We start from the raw sequence: 13,420 nt of genomic DNA, 5'->3' as shown, positions 1-13,420 counted from the left end.
GCACCAGGTATTGAAATATCTCCAGCCAAACAGAAGTTGTGTGAGAACATACATTTCCCATTGATTTGCATGGGACTTTAAACAAAAAACCCCACCCTCACAAATGGGGGTAGTTAAGGGTTAAATTAACTATCCTATATTTTAAGTGGACATATAAGTAACATGTGACCAAGTATTATCGAAATATCTCCAGCCATTTGGAAGTTATGCAGTAACATGTATTTCCCATAGACTTGTATAGGACTTTAAACATAAACCCCGCCCCTGGCAAATGGGGGTGAGTAAGGGTTAAATTACCTATCCTATGTTTGTTGTTGACATATAAGTAACATGTGTGCCAAGTTTCATGTTAATATCTTTAGCCATGTGGGGTTTTTGGGGAATATACATACTTACACACACACACACACACACGTTGAGTTTTATATACCGTATTTATCGGCGTATAACACGCATTTTTTAGGCTAAAATTTTTAGCCTAAAGTCTACCTGCGTGTTGTACGCTGATAAGCCGCTGCAGTTCATTGATTTAAAGCGGGCGCTTTAAATCAATGAACTGCAGCGGCTTTGCAGGTGCAGAGACCTGCCGTCACTGCTGGCTTCTCTGCCCCTGCCTATCCTGGGGTCTAGAGCCCTGCTGCCGGCCCTTCTCTCCCCCTGGCTATCGGTGCCGCTGCCCCATTGCTGGTGCCGATAACCAGGGGGAGAGAAGCGGCGCCGGCAATGGGGCAGCGGCACCGACAGACAAGGGGAGAGAAGGGGCAGCGGCACCCATTGCCGCCGCTGCCCCTGTGCATGAACGTCCCTGCAATGCAGCATCACTAGTTCGGGGGCCGGCCCAGAGCGGAGAAGAGGGCCTCCCGGTGAAGATGGACAGCCCGGAGCGACTAACCCTCCCCACCGGATGGTCCCTGCAGCATAGATGCACGAAGATGGACGGCCTGGCCCATCCCCTCACAGCTAAGCCAAAATTGTTCACTCGAGTATAAGCCGAGGGGGGGGGGGGGCGTTTTCAGCACAAAAAATCGTGCTGAAAAACTCAGCTTATACTCAAGTATATACGATAGTTTAATGTTTGATTTACACAGAATGTTTTGCAATAGTAAAACATCAACGCTTAAGGATACCTTGGAGAAGTCTGAAAGAAGGTCAGGCGAGCTGGAGTTATACACTGGTAAAACCACTATAACTTCGACAAAGTCCATGAAGTAGTACCCTTAAATGGTCCAGTATGGCAGGATATAGTGCAGCCCTGCTCCCACCCAGACCCTCTTTCCCTCCCTTCTAGCAAAAGCACCCAATACAACAATTCCACAACTGGTCGACAAAACCCTGCACTGGAAAATGTGCTAGGGCATCACAAGTCAGAACACCACAACAGTACAAGTCAGGGGAGAAAGGTCAGGATACAAAGAGGAAACAAGCAATAAACAAAATACGAACACATAGACGAAGAATAGTCAACTAGCTGGGTCAAAATCAAAGATGACTGCTAAGGTACTGAATCTAGAGTGAGAGAGAATAAACGTTTAAAGATAGCCAAGGTCAAAATACACAGGATCATATACACAGGAGCAGGAGCAATGGAGCAAAGGAAAGCTTGGTGCAGTACAGACGAACACCATCAAGAACTAAGTGGAAAGGAATGGTATTTATGCACATGGGATGGGCGTGGACCCTGAAGCCAATTTCATAGGCTTCAATTCCAAGCAGGCTGATTGGCCCAGGCATCGTCATAGAAACACACAATGTCATAGAAAACCTTGGAAGAATTAACTCAGAATGCCAAAGCTGGTCCAACTCATAACATAAATAGTGTGCGCTTGACTTTGATCTGAGGCCATCTGGCATCTCTACCTGCCCTGCCATAAGACTTATAAAAGTTGTTCTTACCAATAGACTCCTAGCACGTCTATGCTCTATCCAAAGTTGTACTTGGGTTGTACAACATTACCTGGTAAGCGCACATTACACTTTGCGTTAATTGGTTATCCAAGGATAACACACCATGGAGCCTTTTCTGTGATTCTATTGTAGCTGCCATAAGACTTTACAGCAGGATTACAAGGTATATATTTAAAAATTCATGTATAATAATCCCGTCAGACCTGGGCCAATTTTCATTTTTTCATTTTTGTTTTTTCCTCCTTGCCTTCTAATAGCCATACCCCTTTTACTTTTACTTTTATAGACTCATGTGAGGGCTTGCTTTTTGTTGGACTAATAATCCCTCATTTTTCCATAAAAAATACAGCAAAACAAAAAAAATGACTTACTCAGTCATCAAACTGACATGTTATGTTGATTCTTCTGTATATATACAGTATAAACAGTATATACAATATATATATATATATATATATATATATATACAGGGTGGGCTATTTATATGGATACACCTTAATAAAATGGGAATGGTTGGTAATATTAACTTCCTGTTTGTGGCACATTAGTATATGTGAGGGGGGAAACTTTTCAAGATGGGTGGTGACCATGGTGGCCATTTTGAAGTCGGCCATTTTGAATCCAACTTTTGTTTTTTCAATAGGAAGAGGGTATGTGGCACATAAAATTTATTGGGAATTTGACAAGAAAAACAATGATGTGCTTGCTTTTAACGTAACTTTATTCTTTCATGAGTTATTTACAAGTTTCTGACCACTTATAAAATGTTTTCAATGTGCTGCCCATTGTGTTGGATTGTCAATGCAACCCTCTTCTCCCACTCTTCACACACTGATAGCAACACCGCAAGAGAAATGCTAACACAGGCTTCCAGTATCCATAGTTTCAGGTGCTGCAGAATGGGCAAAACAAATATTGGAACAGGACCCTCAGTTTACGCAGAAGATTTTGTTCAGTGATGAGGCAAACTTTTATGTGAATGGGGAAGTTAACAAACAAAACCCCTGCTATTGGTCTGACACTAACCCACATTGAATACATCCCTCCAAGACAGTTGGAACACAAAAATTGATGGTATGGTGTGGTATATGGGGTACAAAGACAGTGGGGCCATTCTTCATCAATGGAAACCTCAAGGCCAAAGAATATGCAAAATTGCTACTTGATGATGTGTTTGCCTCTTTATGCACTGAAGCTGGCACGTTCCCTGAGTTTTTCCAGCAAGATGGTTCACCACCACATTATGGGTGTCAGGTCCGAGCATTCCAAGATGAACAGTTTCCTGGAAAGTGGATTAGTCGTCGTGAGCCAATTGAATGGCCCCAAAGGTCTCCTGATCTGACCACTTTAGACTTTTATCTTTGGGGTCATCTGAAGGTAATTGTCTATGCTGTGAAGATACGAGATGTGCAGCACCTGAAGCTACGGATACTGGAAGCCTGTGCTAGCATTTCTCCTGCGGTGTTGCTATCAGTGTGAGAAGAGTGACAATCCAATACAATGGGCAGCACATTGAACACATTTTATAAGTGGTCAGAGACTTGTAAATAACTCATGAAAGAATAAAATTAAGTTAAAACCAAGCACATCATTGTTTTTCTTGTGAAATTCCCAATAAGTTTGATGTGTCACATGACCCTCTTCCTATTGAAAAAACAAAAGTTGGGTTCAAAATGTCTGACTTCAAAATGGCCGCCATAGTCACCACCCATCTTGAAAAGTTTTCCCCTCACATATACTAATGTGCCACAAACAGGAAGTTAATATCACCAACCATTCCCATTTTATATTTTTTACTGATTTACTAGTATGCAAAAAATGTCCCTGTTCTGACCACTATAACTTTTATTTTATTTTTTTCGCCGGTAGAGCTATGTTGGGACTCCTTTTATGGCAATTCTGGAAATTAGATTTTTTGTTTTTTTTGTTTAAACTGTTCATCTTGTAGGATTAATTATGTTAAATTTTAAGAGTTTGAAAAAGCTTGCACATGGCAATACCAAACAGGTTTCTTTTTTATTATATTAATTTTTTTTTTACTCCAAAAATGGGAAAAGGTGGGTGATGGGATTTTTTTTTTACTATGAGCAAGGTTTATTTATATATTTTTTTAAACATTTTTCTTCTTTTAATTCTTTTGTACAACGTACCCAAGGTACTTGTATGAGCAGTCTTTAGATTATTCAAACAAATCAATACAGGACATATGTCCTGCATTGATCCATTAGATATGCCCTCTGATGGAGTCCCGGTGGTTGCAAAGGCCTAGCAGAGGCCTCAGGTAGCCAAGACAACAGATCTCCTCCAAGCAATCACATCAGCTGAGGGGGGTGGAGGGGGTGTGAGTTCTGAACCTGCTCCTTACACCTCAATGGCGCGATGACTTATCCCATCTGTCATGGGTCGTGAAGGAGTTAAATGTATATATTTTGAGATTCATTAGTAGCCAACAATGACAATGCCTCATTTCCATAAAATATACAAGAAGAAACAGCTTAAATCTTTGCTCACTCATGAATAATAATGGCCATTTTCATCTTCTTCTGTACGGCCTCATTATTTCATTTCACAGGCCATCATAGAGATTTATCCCATTAATATGGTGATGTTGATTCATTTCACATATTTTTTAATAAAGTAATCACAAGATCTTTATGAGAAAAGGGAGGTTTTGAAATATTTAAATAATAGCCAAGTTAGAAAAGTTGGCATGCACATTTCTAGCGCGGCACGGGAGATAGTGGCTATTCCACCTTAAATATTGCTGAAATGCAGCAATTCTTAAAAATACCAGCTTATTATTCCTCATTTGGAAATCCATTCAGCAATGTCTTTGAAATTCAATGTTCCTCTGAAGTATAAATCTGAATATAAATTGCATTGTTCTGTGCACTGGGCTGTTAAATCCTCGCAGCAGGTGTACTAAGAAATAAGTTCATATTCAAAATTACTAAATCCAAAATGATTTGTACACATCAAGCCTTTGTGTTATCTTCCAAAATACATTGATGAACAACAAGAGGGACAACATCCATTCCAAATGTCCATTGTGTACAGATTACTATATTCGAAGAGAGGAGCTTTGAATAATCTTGACAACTTCTGACAAATAATTTCATGTACCGTATTTATCGGCGTATAACACGCCCTTTTTAGGCTAAAATTTTTAGCCTAAAGTCTGTGTGCGTGTTATACGCCGATACACCCCCAGGAAAGGCAGGGGGAGAGAGGCCGTCGGTGCCCGCTTCTCTCCCCCTGCCTTTCCTGGGGTCTAGAGCGCTGCTGTCGGCCCTTTTCACCCCCTGGTTATCGGCGCCGCTGCCCGTTCTGTCCCCCTGACTATCGGTGCCAGCGCCGATAGCCAGGGAGAGAGAAGCGGCGCCGACAGCCAGGGGGAGAGAAGGGGCAGCGGCACCCATTGCCGGCGCCGCTGCCCCGTTGCCTCCCCCCATCCCCGGTGGCATAATTACCTGAGTCGGGTCCGCGCTGCTCCAGGCCTCCGTCGTGCGTCCCCGGCGTCATTGCTATGCGCTGAACGGCGCGGCGCATGACGTCAGAGCGCCGCGCCGTGCATAGCAACAACGCTGGGGACGCACGACGGAGGCCTGGAGCAGCGCGGACCCGACTCAGGTAATTATGCCACCGGGGATGGGGGGAGGCAACGGGGCAGCGGCGCCGGCAATGGGTGCCGCTGCCCCTTCTCTCCCCCTGGCTGTCGGCGCCGCTTCTCTCCCCCTGGCTATCGGCGCCGGCACCGATAGTCAGGGGGACAGAACGGGCAGCGGCGCCGATAACCAGGGGGTGAAAAGGGCCGACAGCAGCGCTCTAGACCCCAGGAAAGGCAGGGGGAGAGAAGCGGGCAGCGACGGCCTCTCTCCCCCTGCCTTTCCTGGGGGTATATCGGGGTATACACGCGCACACACGCACCCTCATTTTATCATGGATATTTGGGTAAAAAACTTTTTTTACCCAAATATCCTTGGTAAAATGAGGGTGCGTGTTATAGGCCGGTACGTGGTATACCCCGATAAATACGGTATATATTTTTTTATATGGAAAATAAATATTTGTAATATCTGGCATAGAAGAATCAATGCTGTGCAATATATTGATGCAATTTCCACCATCAGGTTGGTTCACATACAGTAAAATGGTATTTAATGATTTTAAACATGATTTATTTAACAGTGACTTCATAAAAGTGACTTTTAGTTTTTGGGCCAGTCTTGCAGCAAAATGTTTGCAAAATATGTCACTAAACAAGCCTTTGTTTACATTCATCCTAGTTACTCCTACTGTTCTGCTACAAACTAGCGCATAACATCTTTTAAACATTAGCATATTGTCACGCCGAGCACTCTGGGTCCCGCTGCTTCCCCAGTGTGCAGCGCTCCGGTCGGCACCGGTTCTATGTTTCCCAAGGGCACGCGATCCGAGGTACAGTACGTGCCCGCTCTCGGATCGCGCCCCATGTCTCTCACCTGCCCCGTCCTCCTGCTCAGTCCTGGCGCGCGCGGCCCCGCTCTCTAGGGCGCGCTGGGTCTCTCAGATTTAAAGGGCCAGTGCACCATTAATTGGTGCCTGGCCCGATTAGTTCCTAACACTCCCTACACTATATAAACCCAATTCCCCTTCCTGTCCCTGCCGGATCTTGTTGCCTTGTGCCCTGTGAAAGCGTTTCTGTGTGTTCCATTGCCTGTGTATCCAGACCCTTGCCGTTGCCCCTGACTACGAACCGTTGCTGCCTGCCCTGACCTTCTGCTACGTCTGACCTTGCCTTTTGCCTAGTCCTTCTGTACTGCCTGACTCAGCAGTCAATGAGGTTGAGTCGCTATCGGGTGGAACGACCTGGGGGTTACCAGCCGCAGCAAGTCCATCCCGCTTTGCGGCGGGCTCTGGTGAAAACCAGTAACCCCTTATATTCCGTTCCCCTTGTACGGCCCACGCCATCACCTCACTGACACAGAAGATCCACCACCCGTGTGCTTCCCGCATACCAGCCCGGATCCTGACACATATCTTCTAATGGACATGAATACCTTCCTCGTACCTGCTTCTCAATGTGTGACTAGCTTAGTTATACATGTTTCTAGGACTAGAATAAACAGTTCATCCTAGTTCATTTAATTGTAAAGTTTTCAACAGTTTTAGTAAATCTGGGCATATATTTTGAATTGATATGGAAGAAAAAGGATCCCTGGCATTGCCTAGCCGCAACATTTGTATTTTGGCGGTCCAACTAAATTATTTTAGCAGTTGGGCTGATTCTTCCTGTGATGGTTTTCCCCCTAATATTCATACCTGGATGAGACTTTAGAAATGATTAGTAGCACTTTTCTATGGTGAACCTTAAGAATAACTTATGGTGGAAGGTGAGAGAGTTACAAAACGTTAAGGGGATAAATCCTACACACCGAAGCTTTGTAACAATATCTGGCTACCAACATTTGGACGATCGACATAAATAAAAACAAGCATATGTAAACTTGTTTATTTTCATGTGAGATTAAAGATTACATTCAGTGTTTTATGGCCCAAAAAACAGGCAAAAATATATTGTGTGAAAATATATGACCTATGAGGGTATGTGACCTAATTTACCTAGAACTCCACTTTTAAGTGCATAAAAGGGAATGCGTTGCCTAGATTATTTTCCTGATTAGACCCAGATACTAAAACATACTCTTTTTTTTGTTATCAGTTTCTACAGGGGTGGGAGGGGGGTTTGATTTCTTCTGTGAAAAATGGTTGATCCAGTGTTATCTCACACCAGTGGCCACAGGGGAACGACCCACTGGCAGAGCAGCCCCAATGTCACTCAAACCAGTCCCTGGGTCACACCTCCCCACACACACGTTGCCACGGCAGCAACGGATGCCGCACAGCACCACACCAGTGTGAACAGGGTGTAAAAGCTAACATAGCATGTGCTCTCAGTCAGACTGGGAGGCTGTGCTCCCAGTTAGACTTGGCATCCGTTACTGCCGTGGCACTGTGTCTGCAGGGACAGGTTTGAGTGGCATTGGGGCCGCTCTGCCAGTGGGTTGTTCCCCCTGTGGGCACTGGTGTCATGGCGTGGGCGGTCGCCACCCAGCGCTACGCCATTTTATGTTAGGGACGATAGGGACCCACTCTAATTAGGTGGCCTTGACGTAGTGAGTGGGCTTTTACCTTTTGATCAAAATGTATATTAACAACCTGCTAGTTTTTGAATTTATGCTGCTAGTTTTTGAATTTATATTGTATATTGATCTAATTGCTTATGAAGCAATTAGATCAATATACAATATGTAGATGTGTGACCAAGTCTTTTTTCTACTTGAGTTCACATTGTGTTTTGTATCCGCTTTTTTTAATTTTTTACTTTTGTCTGTACTCTGCCCCACCCCCTCAGCCCAGCCCTATATAAGTAGTAATTAGCTGCACAAGGACTGTTTTCTTTCCTAGCAGCCTCCCAGTCTGACTAGCTTTTTGTGAACTGGTATTTCCTGTTTGATTTCCTTCTTTGCCTACAAATCCCATAATTCCATTTTCCTTCCTCCCACACATCAGCCACCCCACCCATTGAAACATAAAAGGCCTGTGTGTTTCAATCAGGGTGCCTACAGATGTTGCAAAAATACAATTAGTTTCAGATTGATCTCTCTCCCACCAAGCGATTCCTCCACCCATTGAAGCAGACAGGCTCTCTGTCTTCAGCTGACTAGTGATGTCATGTCTCGGCCGCATTGCAACCTGAGACAACAGCCATTTTGTCTGCTGTTAAAAATAAATAAAGGGGTGGAAATCACATAAGAATTGTGAGATGACGTCACACACAGGTACAGACACTATATTATGAACTACACTAACTTTAAAGCCCCTGTAGCATAGTCAAACAGTCAAAAATTCATGGAATACCCCATTAAATCTAAATCTATTTGGCTATTTATGAATAACACACACCTTACTGAAACCAATGGGATGTATACATGATGTTTGCCCAGTAAATCATTGGGAAAAATAACTTGGTTTACACAAATAATAATCTCTCCATGTGAATGAAAGAAATCCTCTCCTGTGGATACATCATTTTGATGTATTTGTGTTTCCTTTAAATCTATCTTGAAAGGTTATATTTAGCAATTGTAAAAATTGAGAGCTTAAATCAGAATAGTATGTTAGGAAACAGGATGACTATTCATTGACTTTTCCCTAAGAATAATTATCCACATCACACGACAAAACTGGGTTATTTTTAAACACTTCAGAAATATCTCACCAAATTCTGTCTGTGAATGATACCAGTGCTGATGCTGATGTTATGTATGAACTGGTAGAATAAAAAGACCCAAAGTCAGTTAATGAAAGGAAGTGACACAGAACAGATATATAAAGCCACAGATTTGCAGCCTTTAGGAAAGGAAGCTTGCTAGTGGAAAAATGAAGATATTAAAGTATATCTGCATATTTATATCTAAAGATTGGAAGAGATGTATAATTACTGCCCTAAATTTAGACGAGGTGAGAAACTGGGCCAAATTTATCACTGTGGTGCAAGCTATAGTTTCTTATGCCACCTTCTGGCCATGTTCACACACTATAAAAAGCTGGCTAATTTTGTTTTCTAGACATTATTCCAGCCATGAACAGATGGAAAAATAGCCAAAATATGACTTTTAGTCATGGTGAATGAACATGGCCTAAGGCTGGGTTACTTAATACTGGAAATTTTCTGTTAAGATAATGGCTCATATCATTAGCAAATTAAAAGTACATATTATGGGTCCTTTTAGCTACTTCATTTTTCTATTAGACACTTTCAAAACTGTCTAGTGAGACATAATAAGTGTCTTAAACACATAATAAATTTGGCACGTCATATAAGAAGTGCCATGATAAAGTGGGAACACGTGAAACAGTCGTTGGCTAAATTTTTATCCTCATCCTTGTTTTGCTGATCTTGACATAAAGAAGAGTTTAGCGGAAAATCCAAAGAGTGCCACAACTTGTTTGTTATTTACTGGCTAAATAAAAAAATATTGGCATCACATACACAGTAGATAAATAGATAGATAGAAACAATTGAGGCTTAGAGTTTAAAGGGATATTTCAGCTTAAAACACGTACCCCCCCTCACACACACACACACACACTGCCACTCTATTCCTCTATTTATTGCTTGTAGAACTGCTGCAGGTAGCCGAGTGCTGTATTCAGCTATCTCCGACAGCTCCATGGAGAATAAATGGGGGGCAATGTGCATGTGCAAATTGTCTCATTGCGAAGTGAATAGCAGCTATCCGCTCCATTCTTTCTGCACATTAATTTGTTGTAACTTCCATCTGTAAGCTGCCAATAAGAAGATGTTTAAAATAGAAATAATAGTTTTAGTGATTTCTATGTCTGTACCTGTTTATTACGGCTCAGTTTTGGTTCCCAGTTTTTTGGTGGTCACATAATATAGACATAGTAATGTACAGTATACCGAGTCAAAAATCAGCTTTTTGTTTGCAACTAGCCTCAATAATATAAGGCTGTGCACATGTTAAGCTGTTAAAGACACATGTAATCCCCTGTTTTTTATGTTCCCTTGTCCTGACACAAGATATTTACTGTCTGAGGGTTATTCACATACTTAAACCCCTTCTGATCCTACTACTCCTTACCACCTGTTTCCTTCTCCTCCTTTAGTGGAATTCCTTTTGTTTCTTCGACAGTTTCCTAATGTGGAAAGAAAAGAAGATTTATGTTCTTAAGTAACCTTCTTTCTTAAAGACCAGAAGGGCACTAACAGCTTCTTTCATTTTTACAATCTGTGTGAAATCATCAATCCAGTTTAAAGCATTTTGGCAACTGCCTTTGTACACCGTATATGGTCTCCACAAAATACAGCTTACTTATAGTTAAATACTTAAGATGTTTCAATGTGTCTTAGTCTCTTGTTTGTAATTTAAAGGGGTACTTTGGTGGAAAACATTTTTTTTTTTTTTTTTATCAATTGGTGCCAGAAGGTTAAACATATTTGTAAATTACTTCTATTAAACAATAATTAGCCTTCCAGTATTTATTAGCGGCTGTATATTACAGAGAAAGTTCTTTTGTTTTTGGATTTCTTTTTTTTCTCTGCTGACACCTCTGTCTGTATCAGGAACTGTCCAGAGCAGCATTAGTTTGCTATGGGGATTTTCTCCTGTTCTGGGCAGTTCCTGATACGGACAGGTGTCAGCATAAAGCACGGTGGACAGAAAAAGAAATCCAAATCCAAAAGAACTTGCTCTGTAATATTACAGACGCTAAGAAGTACTGGAAGGATAAGGATTTGATTTAAAAAAATCCACCGCAGTACCCCTTTAACCATGAACATTCTAAGAAGGAAATGTGTATACATTACTTCATGATCACATTATGTACAACCAGTGGGTGTATGTTTTAAAATATGAAATATAAATTTACAGCTGTTATATATATATATATCACACAAGAAAAACGTCCGGCACTCGGGAAGATGCAGGTAAAACTTGTCAATGGCTTTATTCACACGCTTAAGGCAGGACACAATCTGACACGTTTCGCACGCTCAGGTGCTTAGTCGTAGATCTACGACTAAGCACCTGAGCGTGCGAAACGCGTCAGATTGTGTCCTGCCTTAAGTGTGTGAATAAAGCCATTGACAAGTTTTACCTGCATCTTCCCGAGTGCCGGACGTTTTTCTTGTGTGATTTCTACTAAGCCGGGAGCGGTACCGGTGTCCGTAGCACGAGATCGTGCAGCACACGCGGGAGTGGTGAGCAGCCTTACCTCGTCTGCATATATATATATATATATATATATTTATATATATATATATATATATATATATATATATATATATATCAGAAGACTCAAAAAGCTTTGTTTGTATCCTTTTATTTGAATTTCTCAGATAGTGTTTGTAGATGCATCTGTCTGTTATCAGTGTTGGAGCAGATGTGATAGTACCTGGTAGCTTGGTTGCATCTTCCCACCTTGTTGCATTTACAATTCATTTACAGTTCAAGGTTCCCGCTTCTCCCAAGTTTGCAAACAGTTGTTATTTTAACAACTGGTGTCTGTAAACCGAGGAGAACTGGCTGAATCTCCCCTTTCTTTTTTTGTATACCAAATGCCAGCCTCTGGGCCAATGATTCATCAAGGTAAGAATTACCCGTTTGCCATTAATGGTTAAATACAATATTAATTTATATGCCTAATTTCATTTTTTTTTCTTTATACAGGAGATTATGTTGTTATGACAGTGTACTTTGATCTTTCCAGAAGAATGGGCTATTTTACCATACAGACATACATACCCTGCACTCTTATTGTTGTACTGTCGTGGGTATCCTTTTGGATTAACAAGGATGCTGTTCCAGCTAGGACATCTCTAGGTAATTATTTGCTTCTTGTTGAATAAAAAATATAAACTTTATCTGTATTGGTTAAAGATATACAGTAGTCCCCTTGTATGTATATCCTAGTAGGGGACATGGTGGTGATATTCTTGTGAACCCTCTCCACAAATGTAACCTGCAGAATTCGTAGCGTGCAGGATCACCCATACAGACAATCACATTATAGTTAGCTACAATGCTGTGTGCATTGCTCCTTGCTTCATACATTATGGCACCCTATACCACTTGCATCAGAGAAAGCCGTCCCTGCTTCTGTATAGTAAGTGGCCATAATGTATGCTCTGTTCCTGGCCCAATGAACATGTACAGAGCCCCAGGGGCTGAATAGTAATGTTATATATATATATATATATATATATATATATATATATCACCAGTTACACTAAACATTAGCTCAGTACCATATACAGCAAATTAAAAGTGTTGTATGTTCTATATACACTTTCATTTTGTGTACCAGCACTTCTTGTGTTCTAGAATTACAGATTGCCTATCAAATATAGTTTGTATGTATTTTATGACTGCAACTCCTAGCATGCAGATCGTGGGGGCTGTAGTCTTACAACAGCTAAAGAATGCAGTGTTGCCTTTGATGGGACTTGAATCAAGTATCTCAGTTCTGCAAGGCAACAGGGTTACCCACTGGCCACTGGGAAGGAGCATGCGTAAGAGTAGTCAGGCAGAGGTCTGTGTGATAAAGGGTGTACTGGGAGGAGTCTAGGGCAGGTAGAAGGTGGTCCTGGGCAGATATCAGAGCATAGACTAGAGCCTAGCCTTTAGGTATGCTATGTACAATGATAGATGAGGCAGGAAGAGGTGGTATAGCATGTATACATACAGTTCAAAATTGCAACAAAAAAGATAACAAGAAAATGTACATGATGTAATTTGTCTAGGTATCTGCTTTAACAGCTTGTGTTTTATATATTTAAGTCCTGAAAAACCTCTCTAGCTGATCAGTGAGACATAAAGGGACATTTATCACAGTCAGTGTAGGTGCACTGATGTTATGCACAGGTTTTGAGGTGTAGTTGGAGTGTGCATGCACCAAATGTATTAAATGGTGTAGGACATGTGATAAATAGGATGCTAGTACACATTTT

At 41.6% G+C, this 13,420-nt stretch overlaps 1 protein-coding gene across 2 annotated transcripts in view; it reads left to right on the top strand.

The window, feature by feature from the left end:
- The window catches only part of GABRG2 (gamma-aminobutyric acid type A receptor subunit gamma2), a 193,790-nt gene that overhangs the window by 146,279 nt on the left and 34,091 nt on the right, over positions 1 to 13,420 (top strand). For both annotated transcript variants that reach the window (XM_056516664.1, XM_056516665.1), the window contains exon 7: positions 12,141 to 12,293. In XM_056516664.1, the coding sequence (XP_056372639.1) occupies positions 12,141 to 12,293 (153 nt within the window). The remainder of the gene's footprint in view (positions 1 to 12,140; positions 12,294 to 13,420) is intronic.

Source organism: Hyla sarda, chromosome 4, assembly GCF_029499605.1.
Source record: "Hyla sarda isolate aHylSar1 chromosome 4, aHylSar1.hap1, whole genome shotgun sequence".
NCBI lineage: Eukaryota > Metazoa > Chordata > Amphibia > Anura > Hylidae > Hyla > Hyla sarda.
The sequence above is the reverse complement of the archived record's forward strand: the minus strand, read 5'-3'. Positions and strand labels throughout refer to the sequence as shown.